Source organism: Quercus robur, chromosome 10 (assembly GCF_932294415.1).
Source record: "Quercus robur chromosome 10, dhQueRobu3.1, whole genome shotgun sequence".
NCBI lineage: Eukaryota > Viridiplantae > Streptophyta > Magnoliopsida > Fagales > Fagaceae > Quercus > Quercus robur.
The window spans coordinates 5517795-5536978 of NC_065543.1; the positions used below are offsets into that span (position 1 = coordinate 5517795).

At 33.9% G+C, this 19184-nt stretch overlaps 3 protein-coding genes and 1 long non-coding RNA gene across 9 annotated transcripts in view; 3 read left to right on the forward strand and 1 right to left on the reverse strand.

Annotated features, from left to right (window-relative positions):
- Positions 1–1116: 1116 nt before the first annotated feature.
- LOC126701545 (polyphenol oxidase, chloroplastic-like) lies at positions 1117–3677 on the forward strand. 2 transcript variants are annotated; one of them, XM_050399708.1, is made up of 2 exons: positions 1117–2226; positions 2791–3677. In XM_050399708.1, the coding sequence occupies exons 1-2, from the start codon at positions 1152–1154 to the stop codon at positions 3525–3527; spliced, it is 1812 nt and encodes a 603-aa protein (XP_050255665.1). In that variant the 5' UTR covers positions 1117–1151; the 3' UTR covers positions 3528–3677. The 2 variants fall into 2 exon arrangements, with proteins under 2 accessions (XP_050255665.1, XP_050255666.1); XM_050399709.1 differs by having other exon boundaries at positions 1119–2226; positions 2794–3677.
- LOC126701549 (uncharacterized) lies at positions 2822–16578 on the reverse strand. Its single transcript, XR_007647396.1, has 2 exons — positions 16470–16578; positions 2822–2981 (listed from the first exon to the last, which is right to left on the reverse strand). It is a non-coding gene; the product is annotated as an uncharacterized LOC126701549 (long non-coding RNA).
- The window catches only part of LOC126701548 (cysteine synthase, chloroplastic/chromoplastic), a 68761-nt gene continuing 58388 nt past the window's right edge, over positions 8812–19184 (forward strand). Inside the window, exons 1-4 of one of the 5 annotated variants that reach the window (XM_050399713.1) lie at positions 9057–9201; positions 9656–9881; positions 10148–11504; positions 11668–12132. In XM_050399713.1, the coding sequence (XP_050255670.1) occupies positions 10250–11504; positions 11668–11675 (1263 nt within the window). In that variant the 5' untranslated portion in view covers positions 9057–9201; positions 9656–9881; positions 10148–10249 and the 3' untranslated portion in view covers positions 11676–12132. Of the gene's footprint in view, positions 9202–9655; positions 9882–10147; positions 12133–19184 lie in introns of those variants that run through there. The other 4 variants (XM_050399712.1, XM_050399711.1, XM_050399718.1 and 1 more) reach the window with 4 other exon arrangements.
- On the forward strand, positions 14727–17165 carry LOC126701546 (polyphenol oxidase, chloroplastic-like). The gene is made up of 2 exons (XM_050399710.1): positions 14727–15911; positions 16282–17165. Exons 1-2 carry the CDS (start codon positions 14837–14839, stop codon positions 17013–17015), a joined length of 1809 nt encoding a protein of 602 aa, XP_050255667.1. The 5' UTR covers positions 14727–14836; the 3' UTR covers positions 17016–17165.

A 19184-nucleotide genomic window follows, 5' to 3' on the forward strand; every position in this document is an offset into this window, starting at 1 on the left:
AATTTTGGTTTTTATGCATCATTTAGTTCAATTTTTTTTTTTAAATGATGTACATGTAATTTTATTGATATTTAGAGCAGATACTTCTTTCATAACGTTATCACTAGTCTACGCTGCATATAGATTATTCTCTTCGAATATACTGATAATTTGCATAAGAATTGAAAAGTCAAGAATAACAATTTGACAATTCTGCTTATATAACCTTAACATGAGAAAAAAATAAAACAAACTGGGTTCTTGTTAGAACAAAATATTTCAATCCAGGTACGTCACGTGCCATTGTGTGTATGGGTCTTTATTTATTTATTTGAGAAGATGTGTCATATGCGTGTATGAGTCTTTATGTGTTTATATGTATAAAGATAGTATATTATATAGGATGCGTTTAGATACCACTTATTTTTATTGAAAATTAAAAACTAAAAATAATAAAAATAATAATTAAAAAATTATTGTTTACACGTGGGTTACTATTTATTTAGCTTAATGCACTATTTATAGGGACATGAACGATGCAAGTGCGCTGATCTTATAAAAAAACGCAGACGCTGAACGCACATCAGTACCATCCCGACGCTGCTTTGGTTTTTTTTGGCCATTTGTCGCACTGTAATAGGCAACTTAGATTTCACTAAGACTTCTTGGCCTTATCTCATTTATTCACTGTTACATGTATGACATATCACTGTCTCTATCTTCTCTTCTTTCATTATATCAATCTCTTTCTCTCACTCTCTCTCTTCGCAGCCACCTACCAACTTTTTTTTTTTTTTTGAGAATCACCCACCAACGTTAATTTTCAACCTTATGTGGGTGGTGATAATAAATGCCCTCCATATAGTAGCTAGGATTCTAATGTCAACGAAAAATCTAATCCTCTTTGAAAGTTCTCAATTAATTTCCACATGGTGGTTATTATTTTCATTATGGATGAATAATAATGGTGCAATAGACCCAACTAATTTGACAATTTTTTTTTTTTTTTGCATCTTATTAAGACGACACTATGTAATTTTTGTCATTTTTTCGGGTCAAATTTTACTATATACTAATTATAATTTATTACGAAAAATGTTGTGAAATTAGACAGTAATTTATCACCATATATTGAGAGTCTAGTCTTGCACAGTTCTCCCATAACCACAACCATGGCTTCTCTCTCACAACCATCCCTTACTACCGCCACCAAGACCCACATTCCCCCTTCCTCTCTATCTCCATTCTTTCCCAAAAAAACCCAACTTTCTAAACTTCCAAAACGCAACCATCACCTTGCTCCTAGAGTAGTCTCATGCAAAGCCCAAAATGATGACCAAAATGGACAAGAACAACAATCTCCTCTAGGAAAGTTTGATAGGAGAGATGTACTCATTGGCTTAGGAGGCCTCTATGGTGCTACAAATCTTTACAATGATGACCCTTTTGCCATGGCTGCTCCTGTGTCTGCCCCAGATCTAACAAAGTGTAGCAAAGCTGATTTACCAGCTGGAGCAAAACCAGTCAATTGTTGCCCACCACGATCCACTAAAATCATTGATTTTAAGCTACCTCCACAAAACTCACCCTTGCGTGTTAGACCCGCAGCTCATTTAGCTGACAAAAAATACATAGCCAAATATTCACAAGCCATCAAGCTCATGAAAGCTTTACCAGCTGATGACCCAAGAAATTTCACACAACAAGCTAATGTTCATTGTGCTTATTGTGATGGTGCATATGACCAAGTTGGTTTCCCTGACCTTGAAGTCCAAGTTCACAACTCTTGGCTCTTCTATCCCTTCCATCGTTACTACTTATACTTCTATGAAAAAATCTTGGGAAAGTTGATTGATGACCCAACTTTTGCTTTGCCATTTTGGAACTGGGATTCACCTTCTGGCATGAAAATGCCAGCCATGTTTGCTGACCCCAAATCACCACTTTATGATACTTACCGCAATGCAAAGCACCAGCCACCGACCTTGCTTGACCTTGATTATAGTGGCACTGATGAATCAACAAGAAGTCAAGACCAATTGTCTAGCAACCTCACCGTCATGTATCGCCAAATGGTGTCAAATGGTAAGAATCCTAAGCTATTCTTTGGCGATGCTTACCGTGCTGGAAGTGATCCCGATCCGGGTGCTGGATCGATTGAGAACATTCCACATGGTCCTATACACTTATGGTGCGGTGACACTACTCAGCCTAATCTTGAAGACATGGGCAACTTCTACTCAGCAGGTAGAGATAAATTAATTAGTGATAAATTACTGATTCTCTCGTAACTTTAATCCTTTAGGATACAGTGAGTTCGATCATTTTGATCATTATTCTTAATATCTAGCCTTCCATCCATCATAGTATGTAATGCGTCTAAATTTTTTTTTTTTAAAAGGTACATATACTAGAATTAGATCAATTTTTTCTATGAAAGTTTTACAAAATGATGTATTATAAAAAAAAAAAAAACACTTATTATATTATTTAAATTACAACAATCACATTTATATATTGTCGGCTGTCATAATAAAAATTAGAGTCTATTTGGAATCCACTTATTTTGTAGAAATTGAAAACTTTTTACTGAAATTATTATAAATAAAGACAAAAATTAGCTAAAATAGTACAGTGAAACTCATAAATAGAATAAAAAAGTGCAGTGAAACTCATAAATAGTAATAAAAATAAATTGAATAATAAAATAAATTGACAAAAATAATTTTTGACAAACAGACTTTTAGAATAGCTTTAACATTTTCCTTAGATATTATTGAGGGAATTTAATCATTTGAATGTTATTCTTAGCAGGTAGAGATCCAATATTTTTCTCTCACCACTCCAATGTGGATAGAATGTGGACTATATGGAAAACATTAGGAGGGAAGAAACGATCTGATCCAAAAGACAAAGATTGGCTAAACACTACCTTTTTGTTCTACGATGAAAATGCACAGCCAGTTCGTGTTAAGGTTAAGGATTGCCTTAAGTCTACAAACCTGAACTATGTTTATCAAGATGTGGAAATTCCATGGCTAACGTCTAAACCAACACCGCGTAAATCAAAAACCAAGAAAGTAGCCAAGTTGTTTCAACTAGGAGGAGGTGTAGGTGTAGCACAAGCTGCTGAAACATCATCCTCGAGTGTTAAGTTCCCAGTTGTTTTGGACAAGGTGATAAGCGCTGTGGTGTCTAGGCCTAAGAAAAAGAGAAGCAAGGATGAGAAGGAAGAAGAGGAGGAAGTGTTAGTGGTTGAAGGGATTCAGTTTGAGAGAGATTCGGCTGTGAAGTTTGATGTGTATATTAATGATGAGGATGACTCGCCTAGTAGACCAGACAAGACCGAGTTTGCTGGGAGCTTTGTGAATGTGCCTCATAGGCATAACCATACGAAGAAAATGAACACTATCTTGAATCTTGGGATCACTGAGTTGTTGGAGGATTTGGACGCTGAAGATGATGATAGTGTGGTGGTGACCTTGGTGCCAAGGTTTGGCAAAGGGCTAGCCACAATTGGTGGAATCAAGATTGAGTTTGTTTCTTGAAATTGAATTTTCAACGATTTTTGTGTTGTTCTGCTTCTTTCTTTCTTTGTTTTTTGCTAATTTTATCGAGCAATAAGGAATGACAACTTTCTGTTTAGCACTTTACCAAAAAAATATAAATAATAATAATTAATAACTTTTTGTTTTGCACTTTGTATATTTTACTACTTTTTTTTAATGTATAAAATTATAGTCCCGCTGGTGTAATGAATAAGAAAATCACACTTTTGACTTTCCTTAAATAGTTGCGTAGGGCTTTTTGTGGTTATAAAACGATAGACAGAGAGAGGATAAGGAGGGATTGAAAAAAAGCTATTGCACGGTGCAAGTAACCATGGTGTGTGAGAGAGAGGGGTGAAAAAATAAAGTGTAAGTGAAATAGTAAAAATTTAAAAGTTAAAAAATTCTTATTTAGAGTTTGAGATTAAAAGTGAATTTTGTAATTTTTAATTTCAATCATTAATGTCTTATTGCATAGTGCAATAACTTTAATTATTGCACAAGATTTCAATCCGGATAAAGTGTGCTGAGAAATCGATAGAGGTTCATTGAATAGTTTCACTTTCACTTGGATTTTTTTGCCAAAAATGCAAGGAAGAAATTGTGGCAGGTTTACCTACGGTACCTACCAGTCTACCACCAAAGTGGACCACCACCAACAATCATAAAGTCAAAAGATAAAGCAAGATATAGATAAATTTTATATTTGGGTACACCTAGGTGTAGTAGTATACTTTTCTTTTGAAAATGACTCGTATGAAATTAGATACACTTTTATGTGAAAAAAAATGGTGTAATATGTCATAAATACTAAATAATTTCAAAGACGAGATGTGTAAACCAATAATAAAGTCAAAAGAGAAAACGATGGTAGAAATATTCACTCTCTTCTGTATACGTTTTTTTTAACTTGTTGTCGGCAAAACTTATTCAAATTTATTAATTGCTTTGAATTTTTTTGTTATAAATAATTTAATAATTCGTTTTTTCTTTCTTATATAATATATAATTAACTCCTTTACTAAAGGATAAAATTTAGGTATAAATTCTTAAGCGTTCTACATATTTTAAAATTTTCAATTAAATTTAAACAATATAACTTAGAGAGGCCAGTAGTTGGTGAGACTTATCCTTGACAACAAATACCTCAAAGTCATAGCTAGGGCATGCTAATGGTGTAACCTGGTAAACAAGTCAGTTTGATTGGGTTTGGGTTTGACCGGACGAAGTTCAGATTAAAAATAAGTCATCATAAATTGGTTGCAAAAACAATGATTCTTAGGACCCGTTTGGTAATGTTGTTCTAGTAACATTTTTTAAGTGTTGTGGAAATACGTATGGGTGAATAAATATTGTGAAAATATGTGTTGTATTGTTTAAACAACACAACCAAATAGGTATTTAATTACCCAATCTTTTGAGGATCGAGTCAACCTAATATCACCCATATTTTTTCACAAGCCAAAAAAATTATTAAAAAATAAATAAGAAACTTGATAATTTTTTTTCTTCCTTTCGTTACAAATAATATAAAAGGATAAATAAACAACAAAACTCAAAATAAAAGTTAAGTAGTACATAGATCTTAAGTTTAGAAGGTTCACTAAATTGAAAGCTTCAAGCATCGACTTCGTGTGGAAAGAATGTACGAGTGTAAGGAAAAGATAAAATAAAATAAAAAGGAAATAAAGAAAATAAAATGAAGCGAAAACACAATATCTTTCATTGGCTATACTATGTACAGTAGCTCAACAAAATGGCTTGACTTTGCCTTTCTTTTTCTTTTTTTTGATAATCTAATAGTTACAATAGATGAGACAAAGATATTATAAACACATTAAAAAATACTAACTAATTGAGTTACGAGCTCTTAGCAACTTTTACTGCTCTTGATTTTGAGTAATTGGGAATGGAAGATTCATTGAACCTCTATTTCGCGAGTTTAATCCCAGTTTTGATCCTTTGGAGGGCCTATTCCCATCAATCTGCTATTCTTATTAGGCCCAAACTTTGTACATTCGCCAATCCTTTTTAATCCCCAATATTGGCGTTTAATCTTAGTCCAGTGTCATGCAACCAATGGCCCTCTATCATTTACATAAATGCTACCCGTACATTTTGTTTTCTGAATTAAGTAATTTGGACTTTGGACTTTGGAGCACTTGATGGATTAGAGTACGAAACACTGGGCCTAGGGTTGAGTATAAGACGTATGGAAATTGAAGTTTCAAGTTTCAACACCGTTCGAGGACAAGTATATGACTTTTTTTTTTTTCACGTCATTGTGAACTTGTGAATTCTTCTTAAAATCATATCATATGGCGTAAGAAATAGACCATATACGGGATCTAGTAATGGTTTACAACAAGTCTATAAGCACAATTAAATTCACAACAAATTTAAGAACTATCCAATGTAGCAAGTAGTTAGTGGTGGATAATAAAATAGTATCGGTGGTAAGTACATATGAGAATCAATAATAACTTGCCAACTCAATAAAATTTGCTTTAAAAACTGTTGTATCTTAAGCATGGCTCATAATCCAGGATTCTAGTAGTAATAGTATACTCTATAACGTCTCATGTCTATAATTGGAATCTCATCTCCCCTTCCCCATTATATGCAGCCTATCTACTACCTTGAATTAATGGATATAGGTTATAACCTACTCAAAGAAGTGTAACAATACTCTGTTATAAATTTTGGGGTTAATTTCATTAAAATGAGTTTCTCATTAGATTATAGTCTAGCCGACGCTTAAAACCTCAAAATGTCATCCAGATTTGATAATACACATCACTCAAATTTCAACATGTTATTTTGCTTTGTTAAGTGTGTTAACTTTGACTGGAGAGTACGATCAAATCTAAATGATTTTAGTTTCAACATGTTTGCTAATTAACTAGACTTTTATTTACACGATTTTGTTTTTGTGTGTGTGTGAGCAGGTGATTAATCAGTTTGTTTGGACCTGGTGCATATACGAAAATGATGTGCTTCTTGTTGTTCATGCTTAACTAGTGGGTACATTAGGTGCTCCTTGTTCTTACTTTTTCTTTTTCTGAAGAAGAGCAGAAAAGAAGATAACCAGTACAAGCACAACCAATTTTCGTAGAGGACTTGGTTGCCAAAAGAGCTAAACCAAGCTAATTATACAAACTTTTCTCTTGCTAGTAAATTTAGACACTTGATACAGTTGCTTGCTCAAGTACCAAATATTCTCCACTTATGCACAAATAAGTTCGGGTAACACTTGGCAATTCTTGGAGATAAAGAGCTTAGCTAGTCCCTGGTAGCTTTTGATTTTGTAGAGGATTCTTTTCCAAGACAGGTTGTTTAATTAAGGAGCCAAATCGAGTAGAGTATATAAAATATTTCTCTAAAGCTTTTTTTAAAGAGAGTTTCAACCTATGACGTCTTCTCCTAATGCTAGTTTTTTATTATCAAACTAAGACACCAATTAGTTTTTGGTGTATGTGAGGATTGAATCTCAGATCTTTTATTTAACTATCAGAGACTTTACCAAAACATTTCTCTGAAGTGTGTGTGTGTGTATATTCACCTATGTTCATGTGTAATAGTATGAAAGGTGTTGATCGAAGTGGACCGATCAAATCAAAATGGACTGAAATAGACCAAACTGGATCGCAATGGAGAGAATTGACTAAGTGGATCTAAATGGACCGAAATAAACCGAAGTGAACTAAAATGGAGCATATGAACTGAAATGGATCGTAATGGAGCGTATGGACCAAGTGGACTGTAGTGGATAGAAGTGGACCGAATAGACCAAATTCGAGCGAATGGACCAAAATTAGACCAAAAATAAACCGAAATGCTATGTGGCTCAACTAAAACTTAGCAAAAATAAATGCTAATTTTCAGTTTTTAGATATTATATATATAAAGATTATGTTAGGTATATTCTTAAAGAGAATAGTTATATCCATAACATTTTTACAACAAATCATAGGTAATAAGTTATTACTAATTTTAATTTAAATCCATCGCTAAAATTATTTTTTTGTCCACTAATAACAATCTGCTACTTATGATTTGTTGTGAAAGTATTGTAAAAATGTTGTAGACATACCTTTCTTCATTTTGAAATATGTTCTTGCACATGCATGTTTATGAATTATGAGCTAGTTGTCTAAAAATTTAACTATAAATCATTTTTTCTTAACAAGGAAGTTTTTGTTAGTATTAATGAGATTTAATTTCTTTTACCTTTCATAAGACTTAAATAAAAATAAATAAATAAACCACCACCGTACACCCTTGGTGCGATGGTCACTTCACAAGTATAAGTATTTATGGGGTGAGGGTCGGGGTTCAAGTCTCCAAGAGAAAGTTTTACACACATCTACACTTAAATTAAGTTAAAATAGAATTTCTATCTTGTATAAAAAAAATTTAAAAAACTATACCGACATTGACTTTAGAGATCAAAATAATAAATCCTTAAGGAGTTTGTAAGTGTAACCCCATTAGAAGTGGTCTCCCAGTGCTTATCCAGTGTAACCCCATGTTTGTCACTTGGTGATTTACATTATGTTGAAAGCAATAAGAATAGAGAAATAATTTTTTATATAATTATTCAGGGGACCTAAAGTGATTTTTTTTTTTTAAAAAAAAAATTACTGTGATATATTGTAATGGATACCTAATGAAAATAGTGTCACTAATAATTTTAAGTGAAAATGATATTATTTAAACTTAATATATAATATCAACAATCATGAAAAATATTGTGTTTTTAACATTAAACATTTCCAAAAAAAAAATTACAAAAAGTGTCATAATAAACTTAATTCTTTTAAGAAGTACAAAAGTACATTTCATGCTCATTTACAAGCTCAAAAGTATACGTGTCAATTCTTTTTCTTTTTTCTTTTTTTTTTTGTGACTTTATATTCTATCAATTATAAAATGCTATTCTTTTTTTTCTTTTTTTTGGTTATTTTAGAAGATAAACTTTGGTTATATATAAATAAATGCCAAAAACAATTATGATAAATGTAAAAAAAAAAAAAAAAAACTCTATATTATATTATAGATAAGAAAAGTAAAAAGAAAATGTGGTACATTGTGATGGAGGGAATATTAAAAAATAAAAATAGTTAGTGAGATCGAACTTTTGTTCCGAGGAATCTGGTCGTTTTTTTGATAAATTACCGAGGTATCTACTCCTTTCCACTCCTTTGCCACACCCACAACAACTCAATAACATTCCAAGATTGAATGTATCCTATAAGAGCATTCACATTAAAGTCTTGATTTTTAGAAGAGTGGCTCACTTTTTTCATATAAAGCCAGCAGAAGCAGAGGCAGGGCAGAGGTCAACAACACAAACACCAAAAGAAAGACAAAGCAAAGCAGTAAAAGAACAATGGCTGCTGCTTCGTCTGCTTATCTGATCAATTCCAAATCTGAACTCTTTGTTACCGACCCTTCTCGTACTTTGAGACAAAAAACCACCTGGGTGGGCCCCACCACAACAAACACTTTGAGGTTGTTTAGGAACACCAAGAATTCTGGAAGCATCAGCATCAGCAGCAACAGCAACAAGCTCTCTTCTTCTTCTTCAGGTTGTTCTATTGTCTGGAAGGCTGTGTCTGTGAAAGTCCCCACTGAGATTGAGGGTCTCAACGTTGCTGAGGATGTTTCTCAGGTCAGATTATAAACCCAATCTGTTGTCTTTTTTTTTTTTCTAAGGATAAATTTGAGAATTAGGAATTGGGTCATTTTGGTTTCTTGGTAATTTTGATTGGATTTGGCTAAAGCTGATAAATATGATAATCATATGAGAGTGAATAATTATGTTGTTCTTGGGATTTTTTTTGGATGCTATGGTTCATTGGAATTGGAATTGGTTGTTCTTATTATTTGGAATTTTCAATATTGATGAAAATGTCATTAAGGTCTGGCAATAAAGTGTTTTTTTACATGATAATTAATGGAAACCATAAGCTCCAAACAAACAACAATAAGCCTTTAGCTAACTCACAATGAAGAAAAATATGATCCACAGATTCTCCATTAAATCTACACCTTCAACCAGTATGTAATAATTATATCCTGTCTCCTTAGGTTGTCCATTGTTTAAATTTCACCCTTTTCTGCAGTCTGGGAAAAAGAAAGCCACATGAGGGAAAGCTTTGACTTGCCAAAGAGCTTCCCAAGGAAAGTTCGCATTGCCTCTTTTGCTCAAAGCTTTATAATTACTGTTTACTTTAAAGCCTTGACTTTTGAAAGGCATCCAGATAATTCCATCCTCTTCTAACCTTTGTAGCATATAAATCATCCAAGAAGGATTCTATGGACTCTAATCTTATACCACCCAAATAGAGGGTAATGTACTAATGTTTCTTTCATTCCTTTAAGCTCTTAAATCTAGATAAAGGAATAATTTGATGAGAAATTTTGGTTTTTATGCATCATTTAGTTTCAATTTTTTTTTTCTTTTTTTAAATGATGTACATGTAATTTTATTGATATTTAGAACAGATACTTCTTTCATAACGTTATCACTAGTCTACGCTGCATATAGATTATTCTCTTCGAATATACTGATAATTTGCATAAGAACTGAAAAGTCAAGAATGAGCTGTTTTCAGCTCCCTCAGGGCCTATGTGAGGATCTGGAAAGCATGACAAGGAACTTTTGGTGGGGCCAAAAGCAACATGAATCAAAGATGGCTTGGGTTGGTTAGAAATAAATGTGCTATCCTAAGTCCAAAGGTGGTCTGGGCTTTAGAGACTTGAAAGCCTTTAATCTGGCTATGCTAGCAAAACAAGCCTGGAGAATCCTTACAAATCCTACTTCCCTCATTGCCCGGGTCCTCAAAGCACGTTACTTTCCTTCTGGTGACATCCTCAGTGCAACACTTGGCTCTAATCCTTCCTACTCCTGGCGAAGCATATTTAATAATGTGGAAGTCATTCGTAGGGGAACCAAATGGAGAGTGGGCAATGGCAAACAAATTCACATATGGGATAACAAATGGCTCCCCACCCCCACCACTCATAAAGTCATCACCCCCCCTAATAACCTTCTACCCTTACCCATGGTCTCTTCCCTCATTGATCTGGCCATTAAATGGTGGAGAGCTGATGTCATTCGTGCTATCTTCCTCCCATTTGAAGCGGACACAATCCTAAGGATTCCTATTAGTCGACGTTTGCCCGAGGACAAGCTAATTTGGATGGGAAACTCTCGGGGTGAGTTTACTGTGAAGAGTGCTTACCACATTGCCTTCAGTATGTTCGAAGGAAAAGATGATGTTGGTAGCTCCAAGGGAGACCCGCTTAAACCCCTTTGGAAGAGATTGTGGCACCTTAACCTTCCTGCAAAGATTAAGATCTTTGCTTGGAGGGCCTGCATTAATGGGCTGCCATCAAGGGAAAAATTGTGTGCCAGAGGTATTAACACAGACAAAGACTGCCCAATATGTAACAAGGTGATGGAATCCGTTCACCATGCTTTGCTTCACTGCGATTTTGCTATCCGGGTGTGGAGCTTTTGGGCTGATGGTGTGCAATGGCTCCAAAGAAACAATTGGACCTTTCTGGATTCAGCTATGTACTTTCTTGCACATAAGTCCTCTCAAGTTTTAGAATCTTTCTTCACTATTGCTTGGGCAATTTGGTACAATAGAAATAGAACCATCCACGAAGGCAAATGCTCTCACCCCTCGCAGGTTTGGCAGACGGCTAGGAATTCCATAGAAGACTTCACTAATGCAGCTTATACAGACCTTCCCTCCTCAAGACCGACTCTTTCTAGCTGTTGGTCGCCTCCTCCTCCTGGTGTATTCAAAATAAACGTGGATGGGGCCTCATTAGAGCTTGAAGGAACTTCTAGCATTGGAGTCATCATTAGAGATTGCAAGGGTGATACAGTTGCTGCCCTCTGCAAACCCCTCCAGTCCCATTACCCGGCGGAATTAGCGGAAATCATTGCCTTGGAGCAAGGTAACTTGCTTGCTCAAGAGATGCATCTTCCTTGTGTGTTGTGTGAAAGTGATGCCTCTAATGTGATTAATGCAATCAATGACACTGCTACTGGGACTCCGTATGAACACATTATACAGGATATTATCCAAGCTCAAGCCTCCTTTGCTTTCTGCACTTTCAGATTTCTAAGCTGGGCCTTCAACCATGCAGCCGATGAACTAGCTCAGTTTGCTCATAGGACCGGCTCTCACCAGGTGTGGTATGGGGTTACCCCTTCTTTTTTAGAATCCATTGTACAAGCAGACCTTCTGATCTAAGACCGGCTCTGCAGGTTTCTTTTTGGCCTTCTTGGTCTTCTCTGTATTCTTCTTCTCTGTTGCAATGAAATCATACTTTTTCAAAAAAAAAAAAAAAAGTCAAAAATGACAATTTGATAATTCCACTTATATAACCTTAACATGAGAAAAAAATAAAACAAACTGGGTTCTTGTTAGAACAAAATATGTCAATCCAGGTACGTCACGTGCCGTTGTGTGTATGGGTCTTAATTTATTTTTTTGAGAAGATTTGTCATATGTGTGTATGAGTCTTTATGTGTTTATATGTATAAAGTTCGTATATTATATACTTTTTGTTTTTTTGGCCATTTGTCGCACCGTAATAGGCCACTTAGATTTCACTAAGACTTCTTTACCTTATCTCATTTATTCTCACTGTTACATGTATGACATATTACTATCTCTATCTCCTCAATCCTCATCTTGCATCATATCAATCTCTTTCTCTCACTCTCTCTCTTCATTGCCGCCTACCGACTTTAATTTTCAACCTTATGCGGATGGTGATAATAAATGCACTCGATCGATGTAGTAGCTAGGATTCTACTGTCAAGGAAAAATCTAATCCTCTTTGAAAGTTCCTCAATTATTTTCCACATGGTGGTTATTATTTTCATTATGGATGAATAATAATGGTGCAATAGACCCAACTAATTTGACAATTTTTTTGCATCTTATTAAGCCGACACATTGTAATTTTTGTCATTTTGTCGGATCAAATTTTACTATATACTAATCTATATATATATATAAAACCGAAGCCGTAGAAGTTCCCACAATTTTCCACATCATCATTATTTTTAAATATCTGAATTATAAAACAAAAATTCTAATTTTAATAACTATTTCTCCCCGATACTCCTTCTCCTTCCTTATAAAAACCGATCAACTCTTTCGCCTCCCATCTTCCTCTATATCACAAGCGCAGCACAATCCTTCGCCTCCCATCTTCCTCTATATCACAAGCGCAGCACAATCCAAAACCAAATCAAAACAGTAAACGTAAGCACAAAACCAAAGCACAGTCCCAAACCAAAAGTTTCTCCAAAAAAAAAAAAACCCCAAAATAATCCCATCTCCCTCTTCGTCATCTTCCTCCTTATTCCATCCACCTAGAAACTCCATTAAAACACCTCTGAAATTCCAACAACCCAGAAACTCTATTAAAACCAAAAAACCAAAAACAATCCAAAATTCTCATATCCAATTCCATTAATCAAACAGTAAAATCCAAAATTCCTCATAATCGCTTAAAACAAAGGCAAATAATAAAGAATCTGATTTCTCGGAAACCAAACAGAGTCTGAAAATTAGCGAGAAAAGAAAAAAAAAAAGTCATAGATTACCATTTCACGGGCTTGAAACTCCTATGTAGCATAGTTGTTCAAAATTTGTGACCCACAATTTTCCACATCATCATTATTTTTAAATATCTGAATTATAAAACAAAAATTCTAATTTTAATAACTATTTCTCCCCGATACTCCTTCTCCTTCCTTATAAAAACCGATCAACTCTTTCGCCTCCCATCTTCCTCTATATCACAAGCGCAGCACAATCCTTCGCCTCCCATCTTCCTCTATATCACAAGCGCAGCACAATCCAAAACCAAATCAAAACAGTAAACGTAAGCACAAAACCAAAGCACAGTCCCAAACCAAAAGTTTCTCCAAAAAAAAAAAAACCCCAAAATAATCCCATCTCCCTCTTCGTCATCTTCCTCCTTATTCCATCCACCTAGAAACTCCATTAAAACACCTCTGAAATTCCAACAACCCAGAAACTCTATTAAAACCAAAAAACCAAAAACAATCCAAAATTCTCATATCCAATTCCATTAATCAAACAGTAAAATCCAAAATTCCTCATAATCGCTTAAAACAAAGGCAAATAATAAAGAATCTGATTTCTCGGAAACCAAACAGAGTCTGAAAATTAGCGAGAAAAGAAAAAAAAAAAGTCATAGATTACCATTTCACGGGCTTGAAACTCCTATGTAGCATAGTTGTTCAAAATTTGTGACGAAAAATAAAAAAAGAGGTTTCAGATCGTTGGAGTTGCAGAGCAAAATTAGGGCTTTCCGAAAGAGACTGATATGTGATTTTGAATTTTCTGATTTTTTTTACAGTAAAATCCGAAATTCCTCATAATCGCTTAAAACAAAGGCAAATAATAAAGAATCTGATTTCTCGGAAACCAAACAGAGTCTGAAAATTAGCGAGAAAAGAAAAAAAATAATATGGAATTTTTTGATTTTTTTTTTTAATTCCAATAATATGGAATTTAAATCAAAGAAGAAGAAGAGAGAATCTTAGGAACGAAGAAAAACATGTGAAAATGAGAGGAAGAGAGTAGAGAGTGTGAGAGAAAGAGATGAGAAAAAAAGCGGAAAATAAGAAGAGAGAGGTCAGAGGAGTCTGAAGTGAGAGGAAGAGAGAAGGTAGAGAGAATGCAGAATAGAGAGAAAGAGAAACAGTGAGAGAGAGATGACATTTATGACACCATCACATGCCTTATTATTCACAAAACTGCCATTACAACATTTTATAAAAATATTTCTTTTAAATAAATAATCAGATAATCATTTTTAAATATTTTAACTTAATAATAACAGTAAATAAATTCTGACAAAAAAAAAAAAAGTAAACAAATGACTTATTTCAATTTAGGGAAAAAAAAAAACTTATTTCAACCCAAAAATAGTAGAAGTAATAACCATATTATTATTGTCTAAAGTCTAACTAAAATGCACAAAAAAAATTGCATAGGTGATAGCTTCAACTCTTCATTCATTTTTTTTTTAATAAAAAAATTTAAGTAATAGCTTAAATTCTTCATTCATTATTGGAATTTTTTTCATAATCAATAGTTTTCCCGTGCATCGCACGGGTTAGCGACTAGTTATAATTTATTACGAAAACTGTTATGAAATTTGACACGTCTCTGTAGTCTGTATATGTGAACCTATATATTGAGAGTCTAGTCTTGCACAGTTCTCTCAAAAACACAAACATGGCTTCTCTCTCACAACCATCCCTTACTATCACCACCAAGACCCACATTCCCCCCTCCTCTCTGTCTCCATTCTTTCCCAAAAAAACCCATCTTTCTAAACTTCCAAAACGCATCCATCACCTTGCTCCTAGCATAGTCTCATGCAAAGTCCAAAACGATGATCAAAATGGACAACAACAACAATCTCCTCTAGAAATGTTTGATAGGAGAGATGTGCTCATTGGCTTAGGAGGCCTCTATGGTGCTACAAATCTTTACAATGATGACACTTTTGCCATGGCAGCTCCTGTGTCTGCCCCAGATCTAACAAAGTGTAGCAAAGCTGATTTACCAGCTGGAGCAAAACCAGTCAATTGTTGCCCACCATCAGCCACAAAAATCATTGATTTTAAGCTACCTCCACAAAACTCACCCTTGCGTGTTAGACCCGCAGTTCATTTAGCTGACAAGGAATACATAGCCAAATACTCCCAAGCCATTAAGCTCATGAAAGCTTTACCAGCTGATGACCCAAGAAATTTCACACAACAAGCTAATGTTCATTGTGCTTATTGTGATGGTGCATATGACCAAGTTGCTTTCCCTGACCTTGAAGTCCAAGTTCACAACTCTTGGCTCTTCTATCCCTTCCATCGTTACTACTTATACTTCTATGAAAAAATCTTGGGAAAGTTGATTGATGACCCAACTTTTGCTTTGCCATTTTGGAACTGGGATTCACCTTCTGGCATGAAAATGCCAGCCATGTTAGCTGACCCCAAATCACCACTATATGATACTTACCGCAATGCAAAGCATCAGCCACCGACCTTGCTTGACCTTGATTATAGTGGCACTGATGAATCAACAAGAAGTCAAGACCAATTGTCTAGCAACCTCACCGTCATGTATCGCCAAATGGTGTCAAATGGTAAGAATCCTAAGCTATTCTTTGGCAATGCTTACCGTGCTGGAAATGATCCTGACCCGGGTGCTGGATCGATTGAGAACATTCCACATGGCCCTGTACACTTATGGTGCGGTGACACTACTCAGCCTAATCTTGAAGACATGGGCAACTTCTACTCAGCAGGTAGAGATAAATTAATTAGTGATGAATTACTGATTCTCTCGTAATTTTAATCCTTTAGGATACAGTGAATTTGATTATTTTGATAATTATTCTTAATATCTAGTCTTCCCTCAATCATGTTTTGCGTCTAATTTTTTATTTTTTTTATATGTACATATACTAGAATTAGATCAATTTTTTCTATATAAGTTTCACAAAATGACGTATTATTAATAAAAAAATAATAAAAAATTGAATTATTATATTATTTAAATTACAACAATAACATTTATATATTATCGGCTGTCATAGTATAAATTAGAATAGCTTTTAACATTTTCCTTTGATATTATTAAGGGGAATTTAATCATTTGAATGTTATTCTTAGTAGGTAGAGATCCAATATTTTTCTCTCACCACTCCAATGTGGATAGAATGTGGACTATATGGAAAACATTAGGAGGGAAGAAACGATCTGATCCAAAGGACAAAGATTGGTTAAATACTACCTTTTTGTTCTACGATGAAAATGCACAGCCAGTTCGTGTTAAGGTTAAGGACTGCCTTGAGTCTACAAACCTGAACTATGTTTATCAAGATGTGGAAATTCCTTGGCTAAAGTCTAAACCAACACCACGTAAATCAAAAATCAAGAAAGTAGCCAAGCTGTTTCAACTAGGAGGAGGTGTAGGTGTAGCACAAGCTGCTGAAACATCATCCTCAAGTGTTAAGTTCCCAGTTGTTTTGGACAAGGTGATAAGCACTGTGGTGTCTAGGCCTAAGAAAAAGAGAAGCAAGGATGAGAAGGAAGACGAGGAGGAAGTGTTAGTGGTTGAAGGGATTCAGTTTGAGAGAGATTCGGCAGTGAAGTTTGATGTGTATGTTAATGACGAGGATGACTCGCCTAGCAGACCAGACAAGACCGAGTTTGCTGGGAGCTTTGTGAATGTGCCTCATAGGCATAACCATACGAAGAAAATGAACACTAGCTTGAATCTTGGGATCACTGAGTTGTTGGAGGATTTGGACGCTGAAGATGATGATAGTGTGGTGGTGACCTTGGTGCCAAGGTTTGGCAAAGGGCTAGCCACAATTGGTGGAATCAAGATTGAGTTTGTTTCTTGAAATTGAATTTTCAACAATTTTTGTGTTGTTCTGCTTCTTTCTTTCTTTGTTTTTTGCTAATTTTATCGAGCAACAGGGCATATCAACTTTCTGTTTAGCACTTTACCAAAAAAATATAAATAATAATAATTAATAACTTTTTGTTTTGCACTTTGTATATTTTACTACTTTTTTTAAAGTATAAAATTAGAGTCCCGCTGGTCCTGTAATGAAAAAGAAAATAACTGTAAGAGGCAAAATTTTAAGCCAATTATAAAATGTCACATCAAAGTTTAGTGGTAAATTCTAAATTAATGTTATTAAATTAATTAAGTTAGGTAATGACATGTGTCATCTAAATTTGCATCACATTGGCATATCAAAATTTGTCATATGTCATTTGACCCACAAGATAAAAATAAATTTCCTTTTCAAAATTTATGGGTAATTATCTATATTAAAATAAATAAATAAATAAATAAATAAAATAAAGATAAATTTTCTATTCAAAATTGGTAGATAATTATCTTTTTTAAATAAATTAAATAGAGATGATTATTTATCTTTGTTGATTATTATCTTTATCAAAATATGATCTTTATCAAAATAGATAAATAAAGATAATTATCTTTAAGAAGAATTTGGACCAATCAAAAGTCTGCTACATATTTTCAAGCATATCAATTCATAGTGGAGCTTATCCTTTGAAATCACTATAAATAGAGGACATCCCCTCTCATTTTCAAGGCCAAGTTTTCAAGAGGTCTAAACTCTGGAGAAATTCCATCTCAAGAAACTTTGAAGAACTTGAAGAATCTTTGAAGAATTTGAAGAACATTCGAAGAACTTGAAGAACATTCGAAGGGCTTGAAGTACTTGAAGGACAATAAATCTCTAAGAAGCTCAAAGCTAGAGATTTATTGTGAAGACTGATCAATCCATCTTCTAATTAAAGTCAAGAAGATTCTTGTTTGAGTCAAATTCAATGAAGATAGAATCAGAGAATATTCTTTTGTAAAAGAATCGAAATAGAGATTGTACTCATTATACATCAATACAAATTTATATTTGTAAACCTATTTCTTTTCAATTGTTTGATTTTCTACCATTGAAAAAAAAAATTGTGTTTACAATCACACTTTCCTCAAATAGTTGCATAGGGCTTTTTGTGTGGTTATTAAACATCGGAGAGAGAGAGAGAGAGAGAGGTGAAATTAATCAATAGTACGTGAGAGAGAGGTGAAAAAAATAAAGTGTAAAAGTGAAATAGTAAAAAGTTGAGGGTTAAATTTTTTTTTTTTCTTTTTTCTGATGGGATTAAAAAAAAATTATTTAAAAATTGAGATTAAAAATGACTTTTATAACTTTAAATCTCAACAATTGATGTCCTATTGCATGGTACAATATCCTAATTATTGCGTCAAATCTCAATCCGGATAAGGTGTACTAGAAAAGGAGAGGTTCACTAAATAGTTTCACTGGGATTTTTTTGCCAAAAATGCAAGGGAGAAATTATGGGACCTACGGTACCTACTAGTCTGCCGCCAATGTGCACCAACACCAACAATCATAAAAAGTGAAAAGATAGAGCAAGATAAAGATAAATTTTATATTATGGTACACCTAGGTGTAGTAGTATACTTTTCTCCAATCAAAAAAAAAAAAAAGTAGTATACTTTTCTTTTGAAAATGACTCGTATGAAATTAGGTACACTTTTATGTGAAAAAAAAAAATGGTGTAATATGTCATAAGCACTGAATAATTTCAAAGACGAGATGCGTAAGCCAATAATAAAGTTAAAAGAGAAAACGATGGTAGGAATTAATTCGCTCTTTTCTGTATAATTTTTTTTAAGTCGTTGACGGCAAAACTTATTCAAATTTATTAATTGCTTTGAATTTTTTTGTTATAAATAATTTAATAATTCGTTTGTTCTTTCTTATATAATATATAATTAACCCCTTTACTAAAGGATAAAATTTAGGTATAAATTCTTAAGTGTTCTACATATTTTAAAATTTTCAATTAAATTTAAGCAATATGACTTAGAGAGGCCAGTAGTTGGTGAGACTTATCCTTGACAACAAATACCTCAAAGTTATAGCTAGGGCATGTTAATGGTGTAACCTAGTAAACAAGTCAGTTTGATTGGGTTTGGGTTTGACCCGACTAAGTTCGGATTAAAAATA

What these genes read in the sequence shown, in the direction of transcription:
- LOC126701546 (XM_050399710.1), top strand. Translation starts at nt 14,837, where the DNA reads ATGGCTTCTCTCTCACAACCATCCCTTACTATCACCACCAAGACCCAC. An exon ending in GGGCAACTTCTACTCAGCAG is followed by an intron (nt 15,912 to 16,281) that starts GTAGAGATAAAT and finishes TATTCTTAGTAG; the next exon opens with GTAGAGATCCAATATTTTTC.
- LOC126701545 (XM_050399708.1), top strand. Translation starts at nt 1,152, where the DNA reads ATGGCTTCTCTCTCACAACCATCCCTTACTACCGCCACCAAGACCCAC. An exon ending in GGGCAACTTCTACTCAGCAG is followed by an intron (nt 2,227 to 2,790) that starts GTAGAGATAAAT and finishes TGTTATTCTTAG; the next exon opens with CAGGTAGAGATCCAATATTT.